This window comes from Rhipicephalus microplus, unplaced genomic scaffold (genome assembly GCF_043290135.1).
Source record: "Rhipicephalus microplus isolate Deutch F79 unplaced genomic scaffold, USDA_Rmic scaffold_12, whole genome shotgun sequence".
In the NCBI taxonomy this organism is placed as follows: Eukaryota; Metazoa; Arthropoda; class Arachnida; order Ixodida; family Ixodidae; genus Rhipicephalus; species Rhipicephalus microplus.
In genome coordinates this window covers 40,117,882-40,138,958 of record NW_027464585.1, presented here as the reverse complement: position 1 = coordinate 40,138,958, position 21,077 = coordinate 40,117,882, and the positions used below count along the sequence as shown (strand labels likewise).

The following is a 21,077-nucleotide window of genomic DNA, read 5'->3' as shown; positions in this document are numbered from 1 at the left end:
AAGCAAAGCCAACGCAGCGGTTTTTTATTTTCAAACGGGGTTTTTATTTTTCTGTAGATTGGTGCCCCCCATATTTGAACAGTTAAAATTATGATGCCTTTGCAAGAGATTCGCATGTGCTCGAAACTATACTTTGAAGTTCGTAGGCTGTATAGTAGGGGGCGAGGGCACTGGCGAAAAAAAAAATTAATGACTGCCTGATTCGCCAGCGAGGTCAGAAAAGGGCCGCGTTTTACGTCAATGGATTACTTTTTACACTCGATTGAATTGATTCTTCTTCCTCTCATTGAACTAGCACTCCTTTTCATTGTAACACTGTTTTGAGAATTCTCGCAAAGCCCATAATGTAATCACAGCGGCTCCGCGACGTGGTGTTAGTGCTTCTTAGAAGCGTTCTCGCTTTTTAGGCTGGCACGCCGGCCGTGAAGCCGGGATCGCCACAGTCTCCCCTATAGATGAGGCATGCTCGTTGGAACTTGACTACGAGGAGCAAATTGTTGTTCGGCGTGTGAGGGATGAATAAACAATGTCCCGGCATATGCATGGAGTTAATGATTGGTGGGGCGAAGCGGTTGCCCACCCCTCCGTGCATTCGTTCGTCCATGCCTTGGTCGACTCCTATCACACTACCGCAGGCATCGGACCGACGGATGCTTCATCCCGTTCTTCGTATCATTCACTCCATTCGTATGCTCGCTACACTGAATAGAAAATATACCGACCAAGTGTTGATTAAAGAGCTTAGTCTCTAAAAGCAATATTATCAAGCAATAAAGATTGCAACGCTGTTTAGAGAATTGTTACAGGCGCGCTGACGTAGTCACAGCGGCGATGCATAGCGCATCGCAGCTGTGAGTTGCATCGCAACGCTACACATCGCAGCTGTGATTACGTCAGCGCACCTGTAACAATTCTCTAAACAACGTTAGAATATAAATCAGGGGTTGTTTCACAAAAGGAACAAGAAAGTGACCAATTTATTTGCGTGTAACCCGTGAGCACAGAATCCCATGGCATTCTGATTAAACTTGTGGATTGGGCTGCCATTTTTTTATAAGTGGGGAGCATTTCATAGTCGCATCTTCTCGTGAATTCGGCGTCGCCGCCGCTGTTGACACCCCCACAGCGCATGCTGGCGTCTCGTGTCCATTACTTTAGGAGCGAAGCCCCTTATGCCTAGTTCACACTGAAACATCCGCTTTCTACAGCGACCGAAATTCCCCTGCCGCCGAAACGCAGCGTCGTTAGCACTGGACGCGCCCCGTTGTAACAGACCGGACTATCTGCTATCAGCATTCGCCCTAGGCGATATTGTCTCCTCCTCCTCTCCACCGCTTAGTGCACTTCACTTTCCTTCCTTTGCTTTCTTTCCCCTTCCCCGCTGTGAGCGCGGCTACTTAAGCCCAGCAAATAAACGGCCAGGGGTCTTTTCGTCATGGCGAGGCTCAGCCAAGTGTTCATCGTCGTCTTGTCTCTGAGTTAAACGTTAGATGGTGTCAGAAGTGGTCCTGACGTTCAAAATGGACCTCGTCAAGCCCCCGGAACCGCTGAAACTGTCCGGCAACATCAGGAAAAACTGGCTGGTATTCAAGCAGAAGCTGCAGCTGTTCATCAGCGCTACGAAACTAGAGAAGCCCCGCCCATCGGCCGTAAAAGCAGCGATTCTTCTGAGCACCGCGGGGGACGATGTGCTCGATGTCTACAACAACTTCTCGTTTGCCGCAGGTGAGAGCAGAGAAGATTATGACATGTTAGTGCGGAAGTTTGAAGAATATTGTGTCGACCAGGGTAATGAAGTCTACGAAAGGCACATTTTTCGACTGCGAACACAGGAAGAAGCCGAGCCTTTTGAGCGGTTCCTACTGGACTTAAAAAAGCAAGCAAAGCTGTACTACTTCAGTACGCTTGAAGAGTCCATAATCAGGGATCAAGTGGTGTTTGGGACAAATAATGCGAAACTTCGAGAAAAGTTGCTGAGTGACAAAGACTTAAACTTGCAGAAAGCAGAAGAAATTCGCAAAGCCGCTGAGCTTGCTGCCATTCAGAGCGCAGCATGGTCAAATGAAAGCCTGCACGTTGACTTTAGACGCCGCACACACTGCACGAAGTTTGCGAATGGAACCCGGTGTCGAAATTGTAACAAGGTATATGCCCCCGAGCGGTGCCCGGCGTATGGAAAAACTTGTTATGCATGCAAGAAACGAAATCACTTCGCCACATGCTGCAACAATGCGCGCAAGATAAGCGAGGTTCACAAAGCCGAAGAAACCGATGAAAATTTTGACATCTTGGGCATGAGCATTCGCGGCGTCACCGGAGACATAGGACGGGATTGGATGGTTCGCGGAAAAATAGCTGGTCAGGAGATAGATATCAAGGCAGATACCGGGTCTCAGGCGAATTTGCTGCCCCTAACCCTGTTCAACCGAATCGCCCACGCAAGCACTCCGCGAAAGAGCGCCGCTGTCTTCACCGCATACAACGGCAGTGCAATCAAACACGTTGACGTGGCGACCGAAGATCTCGAGATAAGCGAAGCAAAGCATTCAGTCTTGTTCTTTATTGTGAAAAAGGGGCGCCAAGCCATCCTTGGCACAAAGACATGCCAGCAGTTTGGTCTGGTACCGGTGACGACGGACGCCGTGAATGTAGGCGATGAGCAAACGACATTCCAGCTTGTATTTCCTGACCTCTTCAGCGGCACCAGCTGTGTCAAGCGACCCTACAAAATAGTGCTACGAGAGGATGCCGTTTCAGTCGTGCAGCCTGCCCGCAGAGTACCCATAGCGTTGAAACGACGCCTGCGACAAGAACTGACAGAATGAAAAAGGCCTCAATCATCGTCAAGGTGGATGAACCAACTGACTGTGTGAGCCTCCTGGTAGTTGTGCACAAGAAGGATGGTACCCTTCGCATTTGCATGGACCCTAGAGCAGTGAGGAGGAGCATTAAGCGGGAGCACTATCCTATGCCTTCACGAAAGTACATAGAGAGCGAGCTGGCAGGAGCACAATACTTCTCCCGGCTCGACGCTAATGCCGGCTTTCATCAGATTCCTTCAGATGAGGCCACTTCACGAATATGCACTTTTGTGACACCATTTAGGCGGTACCATTTTTTGCGTCTACTTTTCGGAATTTCCTCAGCCAGCGAGGTGTTCCAGAAGACTCTAACAGAGATGTTCGAAGGGCTGCCGGGAGTGCGCGTCTACGTAGACGACGTTTTAATATTGGGCGACTCAAAGGAAGAACACGACGAACGCGTCATTGCAGTGCTAAGGCGGGCGCAAGAGGAAGGGCTGACATTTAATTCAGCTAAATGCGTGTTCTGCACCACGCAGGTTGCATTCCTTGGCGATGTTATCAGAAGTGACGGAATTCGTCCTAGGCTCGATTTAATCGAAAGCGTCCATGCCATGCCAGCCCCAAAAGATAAACAGGGTGTGCGCAGATTACTCAGGGTTGTGAACTACTTTCGGAAGTACCTGCCAGCTTTGAGCGACAAAACGGCGTTGCTGCGTAGCCTGGTGAAAGAAGCATAGGTGTTTAAGTGAACAACAGCCCATGAGCGCGAATGGGACCATATCTGCGCAGCGCTCGCTAAGCCTCCGTTGCTGGCTCTTTTTGATGAAAAAAGAAACACCAAGATAACTGCGGACGCCTCAGGAACAGGTATCGGTGCTGCCTTATTGCAAAGACACGGGGATGACTGGCGCCCAGTGACCTACGCCTCAAAAGCGCTGACGCCGAATGAAGAGCGATACGCCCAGATATAAAAGGAAACACTGGCAATTGTCTTCGCTTGTAAAAAATTTCATCAGTTCGTGTATGGACGAAGCATTACGATAGAAACTGATTACAGGCCATTACTTGCGAATGCCGAAAAGAACATTGCAGATATGCCACCCAGGCTACAGCGGTTTTTCCTCCGTCTTATGAAATGTGATTTTTTGTTGCAGTTTGTACCTGGTAGGGACCTGTTACTCGCAGACCTGCTGTCTCGTGCCGCACTACCAGCTGGCGGAGACGACCAAGTCGAGGACGTGGACGTCCACACAACGCAAGTAGTCACCAGCATCATAAGCAAAGCGACTATGTTGCAGCTGCAGAACGAAACCCTCGAAGATCCGCTTCTCAGCCGCACCATGAAACAAATGGAAGATGGCATGGCAATAGACGGCGTACTGAAACCGTATGCGGAAGAGCTATCCGTGGTCAATAGAGTGGTGCTAAAGGGTTGCAAAGTTGTGGTGCCTAAATCAATGCGTGCGGAAATTCTTGAGCGAATTCACGAAGCCCACTTGGGTGTAAACAAGTGCAAAGCTAGAGCCCGTAGACTGGTTTTCTGGCCGCGAATGAGCAGTGACATTGAGCAACGAGCGCGAACGTGCAGCGTATGTCGAAAGTACGCATACAGTCAACCGAGTGAACCCCTCCTGCTACAGCCAACGCCCGACCAACCGTGGCATCACGTAGGCATCAACCTATTTACATTCGCTGAAGAACACTACGTAGTTGTGTTTGATGTCCATTCTAACTTTCCTGACGTCGAGAAACTCAGAGGTACCACGGCGGCGGAAGTAATCGACAAGAGATCTGCCATCTTCTCGCGATACGGCATTGCCAACCAAGTTTGCACCGACAACGGGCCTCAATTTGCATCGCGAGAGTTCGCGTCCTACGTGCGCCGATATGACTCGAGCATATCACCTCAAGTCCAGAGTTCCGACGGTCAAATGGCTTAGCTGAAAAGGGGATACAGATCGTGAAGCGTATTCTAAAGAAAACCCATGAGTCCCGGGGTGATGTATAGCTTGGTCTGTTGGCTTATCGATCTTCTCCCCTTGACAGCGGTCACTCACCCGGAAAACTACTGCAAGGTCGCCGCCTGCACGCCACTCTTCCAGAATACAACGTTGACGGAGGCATACTCGTATGAAAACAGCGACAGTCTTCCCGAGGCAGGCCACTACCACACTTGGAAGCCGGAAATGTGGTCTGGATCAAACATGGAAGCTGGTCACGCCGAGCGAAAGTGGTACAAGAGACTGCACCACGATCATACGTGGTAAGAACAGAATACCATGGGCTCCCGAGACGGAACCGACAGCACTTGCTGCTAACGGACGAAAACTTCGACGACGAGGTCAGCCCCGAGGGTAATCCGAACCCCGACGCGAGGCCCCCGACGAAGTTCAGTGATGGACACCGAGGCAACATTACGCCGGACAACCCCCCAAGAAGTCACCAGGCGCAACCAGCTAAGCCAGAGGAAGATTATAGCGCCACCATTTCTCCACACACTCCAGGAAGCCCACTGGCTGGCCTGCGCAGGTCAGGACGCCAGCGCAGCGAACCGAAGCGCCTTCACTACGGGCCATCCTTCCATCAAGTAAATGAGTGCAAAAGAAATCAGTGTTTTGAAAATGTGTGAAGAGAAGATGTAACAGACCGGACTATCTGCTATCAGCATTCGCCCTAGGCGATATTGTCTCCTCCTCCTCTCCACCGTTTAGTGCGCTTTACTTTCCTTCCTTTGCTTTTTTCCCCCTTCCCCGCTGTGAGCGTGGCTACTTAAGCCCAGCAAATAAACGGCCAGGGGTCTTTTCGTCATGGCGAGGCCCAGCCAAGTGTTCATCATCGTGTTGTCTCCGAGTTAAACGTTACACCCGTGCCGCCGAATTTGCCATCTACTACGGGGCGAACGTAGGATGGATGCGCTGTCACCCGGTTGTTGTCGCGGCTCGCAAACTCTACTACGCTATCCAGTGTTGTATACTCCGACGATTCTAGTACGCAGGAAGCAAGAAAAGACAGTACTGCTTACTTTGCTGGGAAGTGGCTGTCTTGTAATGCACGAAGAGCAGAAAAAACACCGACGCCAGCGGTGTTGGTGGGTTTGTTTTGCTCTGCAAGACCGCAACAAGCTCTGTCACGCCAACAGCAAACTCGGTCACCTGTTTTACAAATACGGAGGGGAAGTAGGCACAGAGTAGGTTAAACTCCCGTTGGTTTGAACTTTCAGTTACGTGCACTGCGGCATAACAAGTGAGTGGGGCTTGGCCGCCATTTTTCAAAATTTCTTGACTAGCGCTCCTATTGGTCCGTGGTGACCGATTCGGCGGCAGACGCCGCAAAAATTAGTCCGAGAGCGATCGGCGCGGAGAGGGCCCTTTCGGCGGATCTCGCCACCGCCGAACCGGATTCGGAACACTTTCGGCGACTTTATCCCACAGTTCATGTTCGACGTCGACATAAATTGAAAGCATATCAGTCAAAGTTCTGTTCAGTCACTCCGTTAGGCCATTTGTTTGAAGATGGTATGCCGTAGTCCTTCTCTGGTCTGTATGGGTCATTCGCATCAGACATTTCATTAGGTCTGCAGTAAAAGCTGTGCCACGATCTGTAATTACGACTCTGGGTGCACCATGCCCGAGGACTATGTTGTTGATGAAGAACTTGGCAACTTCAAGAGCTGTTGCACTGTACAGCAAGTCAGTCACAGCATAACGAGTAAGACAGTCTGTGACTACGACTATCCACTTCTTGCGTGTAGCCGATGTCGGAAACGGGCCTTGGAAATTTATACCAACTTGTTGGAATGGGCCATTCGGCATTTCTATTGCTTGGAGGAGACCTGCTGGTTTCATGGATGGAGTTTTGCGTCTTTGACACTCACGGCAAGTTTTCACACAGTGCTGAACTGATGCTAACAGCTTTGGATAGTAGTATTCTAGATAAATTCTGGCGAATGTACGGCTGACACCCATATGTGCAGATGGGGGCTCATCATGATATGCATGCAGAACATCGTTTCGTAAAGGTGCACGTACAACGAGTGAAAAATTGTCACCATTGGGCTCGAAGTTCCTTTAGTAAAGCAATCATTCTCGAAGACAGAACGAAAGGAGCCCTCTGGATAAATTGCGCGGGATTTTCAACGTTGAGTCCTTGGAGACGCTGCATAAACGATAGAAAATCGGGGTCATTTTTGTTGAGCTATTTATGATGCCTGGATGACGCCTAGAAACGGAAAATCTTCTTCCTCCGGCGTACTTTTCTCCACTGGTGCTTGTTACAGGCAGTCGGCTGTGCTTTTTTCCAGATTTGTATACCACAGTAATATCGTACTGTTGTGGCCTGAGGCTCCATTTTGCTGGTCGGCCAGAGGGATCCTTGAGATTTGCCAGCCAACACAAGCAATAGTGGTCACTCGCTGCTCGAAATGGTCTGCCGTTGAGGTATGTTCGAAATTTACTTACGGCCCAGATGACCACGAGACACTTTTTCGGTAGCAGGGTAGTTTATCTCAGCTTTCAAGAGCTTGTGGCTGGCATACGCCAGTACTTTTTCTTGGCAGTTTTGCCGCTGGACTAGAATGGCTCCGCGGCCGACGTTACTCGCATCAGTGTGAACTTCAGTTTCGGCAGTCTCATCGAAGTGGGCGAGGATTGGAGAGGCTTACAGGCGTGTTCTTAGCTCCTCAATTGCTTTTTGTTGATCCCTTTCCTACATAAAGGGTACGCCGTCTTTTCTTAGAATAGTAAGTGGTTCAGCAATGTCCAAAAAGTTTTGCACAAATCGCCGATAGTACGCGCATAAACGCAAGAAGCAACGTACTGACATCTTCTCTCTGGGTGTCGGGAACTTCACGATAGCAGCTGTCTTTTCGTAATCTGAACAAACGCCTTCAGATCTGACAACATGTCCGAGAAATCGCAGCTCTTCAAAACCGAAGTGGCATTTTTCTGGCTTGATGTACAAGTCTGCTGAACGAATGGCTTCGAATACTGTGCGGAGTCGTTCTAGATGTTGGTGAAATGTAGCGGAAGATACGACAACGTCATCCAAGTACACCAAGCAGGACTGTCATTTCAGTCCCGGGAATACAGCGTCCATCATTCTCTGAAACGTCGCTGACGCTTTACACAGGCCGAATGGAAGCGCCTTAAACTCGTAGAGGCCGTCTGGGGTTATGGATGCCGTCTTTTCAAGGTCGCGCTAACCCACCCCAGTTTGCTCTTGAGATCAATGGAGGAGTATTTTGCACTCCATAGTCGATCGAGTGTATCATAGATACGCGGCAGAGGGTATACATCCTGTTTGGTTACGCTGTTCAGTTTCTGATAGTCTACGCAGAATCGAACGGTGTTATCTTTCTTTATAACAAGCACTACGGGAGACGCCCATGGAGTGCTGGAAGGCTGGATCACGTCATCTGAAAGCATCTCCTCAACTTGCTTCTTGATGACGTCTCTTTCCTTTTGTGATACCCGATATGGGTGCCGGAAAATCGGTCTCGTGGCTTTTCCTGTTGTAATACTGTGTTTTGCAATAGCTGTACGTCGCACCTTAGATGACGTTGAAAAGCAGTCCGAAAACTCTTTTATAAGGGCGAAAAATTGTTTCTTTTGATAATCTGGGAGCCTATGGTTGACGTTAACTGATGCGTCGACGTTGCAGGTCTCTTGTGGAGTGGTGGCGTTGTCGCTAAACTGCATAGTTCAGTCGCCATGCAGAACTCGTGGAAATAGGCGATAGCCATACATTGCGCGAGGTGCTGACATTCATTCCCAAAATTTGTAAGGAGGACATCTGAGCGGCCATTCCTTAAGTGAACAACACCCCTCGCCACGCAAATTCCTTTGTTTAAAAAGAGCTCTATGTAAGGGCAAACAATCGTTTTTTTTTACATTCGGGCGTGAAGTGAGTGTTGTCGTGGAGTGAGTGGGCTCTGGCGCGTGGACTCTTCGACCTACGCTGGCCGTTCACCGTTTCGAGGGCATGGTGTGTATAACGGAAAGCCGCTTATTCCTGCCGGTCGGGAAGGGCAGAACCTACACAGGTGACCTTTTTCCCCGTAATGAAACTACAAAGGCCTGCGATATTGGTCACGCCAGATGTAACTTTTCCGGGGCCTTTGATCTACGTAGCGAGCTACACTACGGGCTTGTGGCAGGTACGTAGCCGTCGGTTCCAGTGGACGAGATGCGCCGCGTACCATCTGTGGATAAGGAGCGGCCATCGCAACTGCTGCATTGTGTGTGTGGCGCTGGTTGTCGGAGTATTTCAGAATACGTTGGGGTGCGTTTGATTGGCTGTGGCTCACGCTCCTGCTCGCGTATTATCTGCTTCAGTTCATCTCGTACTACGCCGACGACAGACACTGTCGCTGTAGTGCGAGGTGCTTGCAACTTGCTGAGCTCTTCTTTGATCACCAATCTGATGAGTTCTCGCAGGGCGTCCATGTCACTACGCTGGCCTCCAGGAAGGCATTGGCAGGTGCGTAGTTTATTTCCCGAGTGTAATGTCGAGCCCGCTGTTCCAGAGTTTTCTCGATGGCTGTCGCTTCCATATGAAAATTCGCAACCGTTCGTGGTGGGTTGCGGATGAGAACAGCGAATAGCTCTCGTTTCATTCCACGCATGAGGTGGCGCAGCTTCTTATCTTCAGCCATATTGGAATCTGCACGCTTGAACAGGCGGATCATGTTCTCGATGACATTGCGACACTTTCGTTGGTGAGTTGGTTTCTGGTTTCAAGCGCAGCCTGCGCCTTTTCTTTGCGATCCGTGCTTGCATAAGTAGCCAGAGCTTGTCGCCGAAATTCATCCCAGGTAGTAAAAGAGGTCTCATGGTTCCCATACCACGTCTATGCAAAGTCTTTGCAAAGTTTCTCTCTGTCATCCCAACCATTCAAACTTAACACTTTCCCAAAAAAGTTCAGCCAATCTTCTACGCCATCATAAGAGTGACCATTAAATAAAGGTGGCTGGTGAGGCTGACTGATTACCACGTTTGCCGGTGTTACCTGGCTTGTCATAATGGTGGCGTCCATTGACTAGCTTCCACTCGGCGTGAAGTGGAGTGGACTGAATTCTTGATTGATTGATTGGTATGTGGGGTTTAAAGTCCCAAAATCACCATATGAATATGAGAGACGCCGTAATGGAGGGCTCCGGAGATTTTGACCACCTGGGGTTCTTTAACGTGCACCCAAATCTGAGCACACGGGCCTACGACATTTCCGCCTCCATCGGAAATGCAGCCGCCGCAGCCGGGATCTGAGCCCGCTACCTGCGGGTCAGCAGCCGAGTACCTTAGCCACTAGACCACCGCGGCGGGGCGGTGGTCTAGTGGCTAAGGTCCACTTATCAACACTTATCACCGTTTACCGCTGCTGTAGTCCTCTCTATCTATTTGGGTTCATATGCCGGTGACCGGTTCATTACGGCTACCCCGTGTCGTCTACCACGGCGTGTTGTAGACGTCGTGGGCGTCACTTGCTCAACGTCACTGCTACTGCTTGGAAAATCGACCTTTCTTTGAGTTGCTATTGAAGTGTCGAGCAGCATTGCGCCAGGGAGGTTCCCAAGGACCGTCGTTGGGAACCTCCTGTGCGATGTGGCACATCTTACAGGGAATCTCTCATTCACAAAGGACGAACCTCCCTCTAAGGAAGGGTGTGTCCAGAAAAACCACAGCTTTCACTAGGTAGCGCAATATGTGATCCCGTAATAATAGCGATCTATAGGTGCCAGTTAATCTTTCTTCTGGCACTATTGCCTGTCAGAAGACGACCGTGTTGCAGCCAGTATCGCGCAGCTGGGTAACCGGCCACTTGTCTAAGAATCCCTCCTCCACTGGCATATTCTGGATTCCTTGCGATGGAACGCCCCTGCTAACTGTGATATTGACGACAGAAATCCTCTATTCATCCTTGAAAACAAAGAACCTTTCATTCCCTGGAGTTATTCCAGTGTATGGTATACTGCAACTATGCACGAAGCTTCACTATTGCCCTCTCCTCGGGTGGAGAACTTCTTGTTGGGACGCAGCTTCTCGCCTGTTTGACGTTGGTCTCCATAATCTCTTTAGTAAGCGTCCAACACTCGGCTGCCCTATGCCCCTCCTTGTTGCATTAAAAACAGTGATTGTCTGCCCGATCTCGCACCTGTGTCTTCGTTTCTTTTTTTTCTTAGACCAGATCCTTGAATTATTTCCTTCTGAGGCCACTTCCTGCCATAGTTCAACAAAGCCTGAGCCTCGGCGAAATTGCCAGCTGCCTGCGAGACTTCCTGGATAGTTCGGAAATTTCTTTTTTTCAGGAAAACTCTTAATGAGGGGAACAGCCCTTGAGAAATCACTTGGCAATTATCAGCTTCCTAAGGCCATTATACCTGTTCCCTATCTCTGCGAGCTGCAGCCAATGGTTGAAGTACCCCGAGAGCCTCGAAGCGTACTCTTGGCAGTTTCCTTATCTTCGGGATCAAATTTCGGAATTTATCTCGTTAGCCGTGTGCCATGTACAGAAACCAATGCGGGAGTTTCCGCTTTAGCGTGTCGTAATCTAAGGCAGCAGTCGGGTCAATGCGCCCAACGACAGCCAATGCTTCCCCCGTCATGCATAGATTTAGCGAAAGCGCCCACTTCTCTCCGGGCTATTCTTGCCAAATGGCTACACGTTCAAAGCGTAGTAGATATGCATCTACATGTTTTCCCGGTCATTTAATCCAAGTGCCAGCCTGAATAATCCGTGTGGCATTGAAATAATCTGGGCGCTAAGCTGTTTAATCTATGTGCCGAACATTTCATCTAATCGCCAACATATTTAATCCAAGCGCCACCTCAATCAGGCCGCGTGCCAGTGAACTTAATCTAAGTGCCACCAGGTTTATTCCAAGAGCCAACGGCTTTATTTCAAGTGCCAATCAGTTTAATCTGTGCTTAAAAATCAGAATACCGGACGTAAATACGACAGTATAATTGAAATGAAGTTTTTATAAGATTTAAAATGATAGTTGCAAAGTATAACAAATCATTACTATTTGTATTCACCGATAGTATTCGTGAAATAAAGTTATGGCCGTTGATCGCTTCAGCCGTGTTTGTACTTTGATATGTACAAGTTTGTAGATGAGGGCTTGGCCCCGGTGCAGTCATTTTATTGGCAACTAAATAAAAAGCAGGAATATGTTAACAAATCTTTTACGTTTGTCACTAAATCTCATAATTAGACATGTGTAGCATTACATGACCGGTACAGGTCATGTAATGCGAAGGACAGACTATGGTTATCGGAGTGCCCCAGTGCATACCAAGATATGGAAAACCTGGCTGTTGGCAGCAATGCGTCAAAAACAGGTACAATCTCAAGAAATTAGGAGGCCCTCTCAGGGCAGAGAAAATGGGAGATAGTTTGAGGAGGTTTTCGTCCAACAGTGCACATGAGACGAAAACTCATGATCCTGATGTGCACAACAGAAGTCATTTTTACATTCATATTAGCTGTTATATTTTATTCAAACAAAATTATGTGTATCCTAATAAACACGCGTGTTTTTCAAGCAAACACGCTGTAGCAACACCGGTATCGTCGTTTGTTGCATGAAAACAGGAGAATCTGCTTTGATGCTTTCATGAAAAACTTAATTTTACATTAAGCCAGATAAAGGTAGGCTAAGTTATTTAAATGATTATTTCTCATTTCAAGAACAGATGAATGTCATCTGTCGGTCACTATTGTTCTCACCGGGCTGAGCAGACGACTGCGCACGCCTCATCAAACAAGCAACCAAATGCCGTCTGCTGAGCAGACCATCGACACGAGTCTGCATATTGTCGCGGTACAACGCGAACAAAGCACAGGTACGCCTTGAAACAGCGAAAGCAGCGTGTTCTCAACAGCTGAGCCTGTTTGTTTGTTTGTTTGTTTGTTTGTTTGTTTGTTTGTTTGTTTCCTTGGGCTGATGGCTCATACCCACTCGGGGGTATTGGCCAAGAAAGTGTAGTGCAGTTTTTCTGTGATCATTTTAACTATGTGTAATGAATTTGTACTATAATATGACTAATGTAAGGAAAACCACATAAAAAGAGAGCAAACGAGAGGAAAAAATAGAAAAGTCAAGTTGAGCAATTTTGAGATTTCAGGTGTTGTGAATACCACTCAGCTGCGTTAACTTCACTTTGTCATGGGGAGTAATAAATAATAAATATTTGATTGAAGATCACAAAGGTATACGCTTGGTTGCTTGAATATATTCGCAAACGGCATTGAAAGCATCCCTGTGACAATGGCCCAAAACGAAGGCATCCAAGCTTAGCGTAGTTTCCGTCGTTAATCTAACGCCTATTTTGAGAAATGAAATAACTAGTAACCTTTCTTGAAGTATAGCGTAGCGGCGACAATACAAAAAAATAGTGTTCTAGTGAATTCATTTCTCCGCAGAATGCGCCGAGGGGTGATGTTGTCTCACCAACTCTGTGTAGATACAGGTTTAGGCGGGGGGGGGGGGGGGTTACACCACATCAAATTTTAGTAATTAAAACTTCGAGCTTTCTGGACTGGCTCCAGTGGGGTCGCCATGGAAACTTGAGGTGGTCGTGTTCTGTCCATGTAGTTACTTTTTCTATCGTATCAGTGGAGATGGCTGATTTTCGATATCTTATTGCTGTAGTATATTCCTTATCTGGCATTATGAATAAAACTGGCCCATCTAGTGCGGGTCATGCTAAGGAGTCGGCCAATTCATTTATTCTTTATCCACAGTGTCCCGGAACCCTTAGTAACCTCAGTAGTCTTAGCTACGGGGGTACTAATGTTTTAAATGTCCTTAGAGTTCGAGAGTTCTCTGAAGCTGTCAGAGCTGCACAAAGTGAAAGAAAATCCGTCATTATGACTGCGTTGTTTTGATTTGAAGGAAGTTTTCGAAGAACTAAAATATTCGCCACGAGCTCCGCTTCAAAAACTGGAGTAAAATCATGCAGTCTCAACGAAAAGGACCAGTCAAGTGAATCAGGGGCAATGCCTACACCTGCCTTTTGATTGCCGCAAGATTGCCTTTTTTGTTCTCAAGTCAAGCCAGATGCCCACTACCGGATGTCCGCTAAATTCCCCCATCATCGTTTTTGTCCACATGTAGACACGGGTCAATATGCGATGTTGTAGGTGATTAGCCGGGATAATGCAGTATCGATGAAGCATTGACTGGCATGAACTCTATGAGAAAATGCATTTAGTACATGTAAATGCAATTAATACGCACTGTTTCTTGAACTTAAAGCTATGATACCAAAACGATAGGGGGAAAGTGCCCTATACCTTCTTCAATAAGCGCTAGCATGCATAGGCAGAGAAAAGTTCTTCCTGTCGCTCCATATGTTAGCATTATTCCGATGTTCAGACTGTACAGGTGGTCGAAATTTCCGGAGCCCTCCACAACGGCGTCTCTCAAAATCATAGCGTGGTTTTGGGATGTTAAACCCCACAAATCAATCATCGAAGCCCGGACTGTATGAAGTGGCAAAACATGTGTTTATAGTGCACAGATTAAACTGACTGGCACCTGAAATAAAGCCGTTGTCAATTGGATTAAAATGGTGGCACTTGGATTAAACTCACTGGCACGCGGCCTCATTGAGTTGGCGCTTGGATTAAATATGTTGGCGCTTCGAATAAATGTTTGGCGCCTAGAGTAATTAGCTTGGCGCTCAGAATATTTGAATGGTGCACGGTTTATTTAGGCTGGCACTTGAAATAAAGTGAGCTGGAAAACATGTAGTTCGTCCATTACATCATTGAACGGCGGTATAAGCTTGTGGTGACTGAAGACGTTTACGTCCCGGATGCAATCACTGTCGCAGCAGTGATGCGGCCTGCAGAGAAGCGGCACTTTTTCGCATAGAAAGCCGGAGTTCGAGAACTTTTATTTCTTGTCCTAGCAGCTTTTGTTGCTGCTCCGCTTTCTCACGAGCGGCCTCACGTTCCTGTTTGATCAACCACTGCTTCCATGTCATTTTCTTAATAGGAACATTTCGCTCTTCGCTACGCTCATCGCGTAATCGTATACGCTCCTGCTCTACCCATGCCCCCAATCCTGCATTCTTCAATCCTAGCTCTTTTCCTACGCTGACTACGTTGTGATTCGTGCCTCACCCCTCTAATTGTTTTAATTGACAATCGCACGAATATGAACGCTGAATCTTGAGCAATATTGATGGGCGCTGTGGATAAAGTGAGCTGTTTGGAGTATCATTTGGCCCCTTTGGTGCCACTTAGGGTAGCGTTAAGGACGAACAAATAGACAAGTCAGGCTTTTCATCGCTGGATTCTGCACCGTTAGAATTACAGGCTTCTCAAGCAAGAGCCCGCGCGAGATTGGCAAGCAGGTAGTCACCATGCTGCCACCCAAGGAAATATTTTTTTAATGTTCGCACTCCACTGGAGGCATCGGTGGACAAGGTCAGCGATGCAATGGAAGAACTGGTTGGCATCCAAGAAATCTACAGTGTTAGTACCACGGATGATTCGACTTCTAGGTCGGCGTCAACTCGACGCGAGCAGTTGAAGTCCTTTTGAAAAGTGGCGGTCTCCGCCTTGGAACCTGAACAGTTCCGGTGGCACGACAGGTAGCCAGCATGACGTGCCTGTATCTGCCTTGTTATGCGCCCGACAACGCGGTCGCAATCATCCTGAAGTCCTACGGAACCATGCTAATTATCGAAGAGGTGCGGTATAAAGGCTGCCCAAGTATTCACACGGAAACCAGGTGTCTCATGATAGACATGCGGCTAGAAAACCCGCTCCCAAACTTTGCGCGAGTGGCAGGACATAAAGCGACCTTCGAGTACCGTGGCGTGAAGCGTCTCTGCCGCCGTTGCAACCAAGAAGGCCACTTCAGGGCCCAATGTCACACTCCGCATCGCACCAGATACGAAGTCTTCGGGCACCGCAGAGACACCTGCATCGAACCATGTTCACGCTGTGGTGGAGCTCACGCCAGTGTCTACTGCACCGTGAGGAAATTGTATAGTATGACCGCAGCTATGGATATTGACGAGTTCTCGATAATTGTCATGGCACCCGCCACAGGTCAGACGCAAAGTTTAATGGCCACCCTGCGCCCAGCAGAGTGACTGAAGCCGAGTGACGCCGAAGAACGGCCGGAACCACTTGTTATCCCGGAGAAAACGCCGGTGCAGGCTATTACGGCACCGCTGGCACAGTAAGCAGGCAGCCAAGCAGACGTACAGACGCCAGTGAGCATGTGTTGCGACGAGAGGATAGAGGAGGAAGGCAGCCATGCTGAGCCTAGACAAGCTACCGCCACCGAGTTAGAGAGGGTTGCAGACAGCGGCGAGGGAGGGAAGCACGGTGAAAACAGCGAATGAAGCGCGAGCGGTTATGACGAAGCGGGGTATGACGCCGTTAGTGCAGTAAGTTGGGCGACCGTGAACACACGGTTGCTGCGGAGAGGGTGCCGAGGGAGTGTCAAGCGACGGGAAGGATGACTGCCCCTCGGCGTACAAAGTGTTGCAAGCAGGGCACAAGCTCAGCCTCAAGGATAAGTCCGCGCCGGGAACCAGCACCGCTGTGCGAGGAATATGGTGGGAGAAGAAAGAAGATGACAGGCCGCATGGCCACGACGTCCTGTAGACCGCGTACGACAAGCACCTCAGCAGCTCAGCCAAGCAAGGAAAATCCGTGACGGTGCCAGAAAAAGACGCGCCGAAACACCCCGAAACGTTCATTTCCAGCTGACAGCAACCGCTGCCCGAGTCGGCGCGGCAACATGGCGGCGCCTCGCAGAAGCGCGCCTGGGAGGGAGCTCAACATTGCGCAGCGGGAGGAAGGCCTGGCCGCGAAGACAAGATGACGGAGCTGCTGTGGAAACCCAGAAATAAACAACACCGCCGTCAGACGAGCATGAGCCAGGCAAGCTTGTTATTGACGAGCGTGCACCGACATCATCAGACTTTCCGGAGCACAATCAGCAGCAAACGTTGTCAATGCCGGCAGGCGTCGGTCGAGGGCAAATCTGCCGGAACCGCAACCTCGATACGGACCACGTTGGAACGCTCTCCAAGTTGCTCAGGCCCTTGAGCTTGAGCGTGCACAAAGCTGACGCCGGGCGGCCTCAACGCAGCGCCAGAAAAGTACGACGTGATGCCGTGGGGCGCCCGACAGGCCGCACGTCTGGGAGCGAACACGTAGAGGTGGCGTCAAAACAACATCCGGGCCGGAAGCCGGTAGCAGATGATATGGACACGGACAGCGACCGTTTTAAAAGGTAGGTGCTTTCCATGATTTCACGCCGTCATGTGTTTCCATGGCCACTCTTAGCATCGAGGCGCCGAGGGCTGAAGAATTCCATGGTGACGATAGCACGCAAGCCCCAGTGACTCTGCGATAATTGTCACGTGGTACTTTGCGATGTTGATAACGCCCAGTCGTGCGAAATTGAAGTGTGAATAATTTGAAGAAATAGTCGGAAAACGAGCCCCAACAGTTTAGTCCTCTTAAAGAGTCATGCATGCATCATGTTGTGTGAACATGTCGGACCCCCGCGCCCTTCTTTTTCTTCTTTGCCTTTTTTTCTGTCTTTTTTACTTCGTCGTAGAAATGCACCCTATTGTTCGCGCCGTGAGTGTGTCGTTTCTTCGTTGCTTTAATACCGGCCAAGAGTGCACGTAATGTGTTTTTTTGTTTTTTTTCTTCGCTTGTCTCAAACTGTGCTATGTATTTATTGCACTCTGGTACTTATTGTCATTGCAAATGATTATACCTAGTCGTCTGGAAGCATGAAGAGCTTCATGCGCCCACTCTTGCGAAAAGTGTGCGATGTGAATGTACAGCTGCGTAATGTGGCCACAAAGATATCTGCCAGAATTAGAACGGCTGCGCGTCCACAATACCAACAGGCAGCCCGTGCCATACGACGGGCTTTTTTTTTTGGCGATATGTTCCAGGCAGGTCATTGCTGAGCCGCGCACTAAGAACAATTCAATAAGGTATTTGCGATATCGTGCGAAAGCGCAAATGCCATGTATATCCGAAGTCCTAAACTCCAGAGCGGTCATCTGCTTTTTAGGTGGTGGCGTGAGGCAGTTGGCCGAGTCTGCTGCGCATAAGTTCAGCGTGCGTTTTCCAGGCAAAGCTTCATTTTGACTATTTCACTGCCTCATAAGATTAGCGTCAACGTGGCAGCCGTAGAGTGGATGAGTTCGCAACACTTAGCATGTGATGCAGGTTCTTCTTTTTTTTTCTCGCCTACAGGGAGGCAAGCGATAACGATGTGTGAGCGCACTTATGTCTTTATGTTTTCGAAGTCAGGCAGCCATGTGGTACAGCGGCCCATACACACGAGTGCCATATGTGTTGTCTTTCTTTTTTTTTTCTCCTTGAGTAGGATGTTCTCACCAGTATATTGGTACGCTGCACGATGGCCCCACAATGAGCGGGTTCAGGTCTGCCGTATTTAGTCTTGATGGGGCCTACCGTAAACTGTGAGCGTGATACCTGCCGTTTTTAGCATATCGTTTATCTAGGTTCTACACAAATTTCCGCCGTTTCAGTTTTTCCTGTAGGGGTTAGTGCAGACTATGCCAATCGGCAAATTGTTTGGTTTACTTGGTTTATAGAATAACATGGTCATATCAACTAGGCGCTGCAAAAGGAAAAAAGTCATTCTTTTTGTGTTCTTTAGCAAATGCGAATGTCCTAAAATAACTACATGATATTTCTGGGGTCTAAATACCCCATAGAAACAAAAGCTAGTCTTTAGAAGAGCCAAAAAGTTTCAGTGCGACATTTTATGCCAGCAGGAAACAAACATAAATTCGTTGCGCAAAGCTTTTGGGGACTGGTAAAGTAGTTCTGTGTACATAGATTTTTCTCGTTCCCCACACAACATGCATGTGGCACAGCATATTTGTGTTTAACCCTTTGTATCCCATGCTGTTCGTAGGCACAACAGCAAGCGTTTATTGGCTGACTCTCTATTAAAATGTCCCAAATAACACAGAAAAAAATATGTGTCCTTCAACAAAACCTTATTTATTGAAGAAAAACAACGTACACATATGTGTACACTAGGAACACGAAGTCACTCAGTGTGGAACCTTTCAAAGCAGTTTGCTGGTCCATCTTCTTCGACGCACAGGTACACCTTACACTTCTTACACTGGAGCCTTGTTCTCCGTGAACACTGCGGTAGCTTGCACCTTGGGGCACTTTTCTGCGGCACTTTGACAGGCAGATGATTTACCCCATCATACCTGACGGAAGTGGGTACATCTGAAGCTCGGTTCGACAGCCAATTTTCGGTCAGAGTACGGTCATGGATGGGCGCTTCGTGTGACTTTTCTGACTTCATTAGCCCAAAGGCGACCTGAAGCTTGAATTCTGCGAGCTGGATTTCCGAATCCTTTACGGCGCGGTACAACAACCAGCTGTTCACAACAGCAAGGTCTAGCAAGTGAAAAATGATCCCCTTGTACCACTTCTTCGTCTTCAACTCATTGCGGTAGAAAGAAAGCAGCTGGTCCGCTCTGTCGACACCACCCATGCTTTGGTTGTATACTCTTACCAAGCTCGGTCGGGAAACTTCGGTGTATGTTTTTGCTTTTTTGTCGTATCGCCGGCAGACGCCCACAGGACCTACACTATGGGTATTCGATCCAATCATGACGCTGCGGTTGTCATGCCAGTGACAAATAATAATGCCACTGTCCTTTTCTGATCGGAAATCAAAGGATCCACGGCCTTCCCCCTTCAGGCATTTTTCGGTTTTTAGGGGGCAGCGTCCAATTCTGCCGTTTCTCATGGTTGCTGCGCATCCTAATCCGCGACTCTTCATTTCAACTAGAAGATCTGCTGAAGCGAAGAAGTTGTCACAAAATATTTCTTTCCCTTCACAGCTCTCAGAGAGTCGCACAACAATTTTTCCACTTTCTCCTATGTCATTTGACAAATCCGTTGGGTCAATGACTAAATTGTCTCCGTAAAGCTCAATTTTGTACACATAGCCGGATCTCCCGGCCAGTGTCCACACTTTGTAGCCCCACTTTCTAGGCTTTTTGTTCATGTACACCTTGAGGCTGTGTCGGCCTTTGAATGGTACAATCATTTCATCCACGGCAAGGCAATCTTCCATTTCTGCAGCACCCTGGAAATTATAATTCAGCCGGCTGAGCAACGGATGGACCTTGTAAAGCTTGTCGTAGCCATCTTCTTCCTTTTTCTTCTCGGTGTCGTTGTTGCACGCGTGGAAAAGTGAGATCACTTCGTCAAAGCGATTTCTTGGCATGCAGTCCGCAATGTAGGATTGGCGCAATAACCGGGACCAGTACATGCGCCTGAATGGCATGGACACTACAGACATGTACAGGATCATACCGAGAAACTTCCTCATTTCTTCAAGCGTCACAGGTTTTACTCTCGTGCGGTTGCTCTGGACCCGGAATCGGTTTGTTTCGAATGTCAAATGTTCGATCAAATCCTCATCTACCAGCTTAGTAAACATACTCAAAGGCGTTTTAGCCTCGGCCGCAGAGACTCTTGGACTTAGAATGCTAGTAGCAAAGCCTTCGTTGATGTCAAGGTCCTTCTTTACCCAGTGCCAGGTCTTTTTTATCTTGTTCTTCACAGTAGTGGACTCTTCGACATCAAGACCGTCGGTGTCTGACAAGCTAGACGAATCTGTCCCACTACAATGTTGACTTGCGGTCCTTTCCGCCTGGTCATCGTCGGAGCTTTCCAAATCGGAGCATTCACTCCCACTTGGCCAGTCGAACAAAATTCCCTGGATTTCGGTGTCCGTTAATCCACGCCTGCAGAGAGATATTGTGTTGCATTAAAAACCAAAATTTTTGTGGCAAACCACGGCGTTTTATAAAACAAAGCGAACGAAAAGCAGCCCCACAGACCAATTCGTGAAACTTAGGAGCCCCGTATTCCTGACGGCAACATATGTGTACGCAACACAGCACGGACGAAAAATAAATACTTCTAATGGGTTTTTCCTAGAGCAATTGACATCAAAATATTCCTGGTGAATTTCTCTATTACACCAGAAGTATTTAAAAGGAAGAAATAGCAGATAAATAGTGAGATATCACTGTAACGCGGAGGTACTTACCGTGGAGGGCATTTTGAGGAAGACGCCATTCTTCTTTGTGTTGTGGTGGAGTTGTCAATACAGGTAGCGCCATCTAGTTAGCATATTTTGAAACTTCAATATAACGCGAAATTAAAAAACGAAATTTCAATGTTGGGCGACTCACACGAGATTTTTAGTGC

At 48.3% G+C, this 21,077-nt stretch overlaps 1 protein-coding gene across 1 annotated transcript; it reads right to left on the bottom strand.

Annotated features, from left to right (window-relative positions):
• Window positions 1-18,812: 18,812 nt before the first annotated feature.
• Window positions 18,813-20,587, bottom strand: LOC119169552 (piggyBac transposable element-derived protein 3). Its single transcript, XM_037420592.2, has one exon. The coding sequence runs from the start codon at window positions 20,299-20,301 to the stop codon at window positions 18,883-18,885; it is 1,419 nt and encodes a 472-aa protein (XP_037276489.2). The 5' UTR covers window positions 20,302-20,587; the 3' UTR covers window positions 18,813-18,882.
• Window positions 20,588-21,077: the final 490 nt, after the last annotated feature.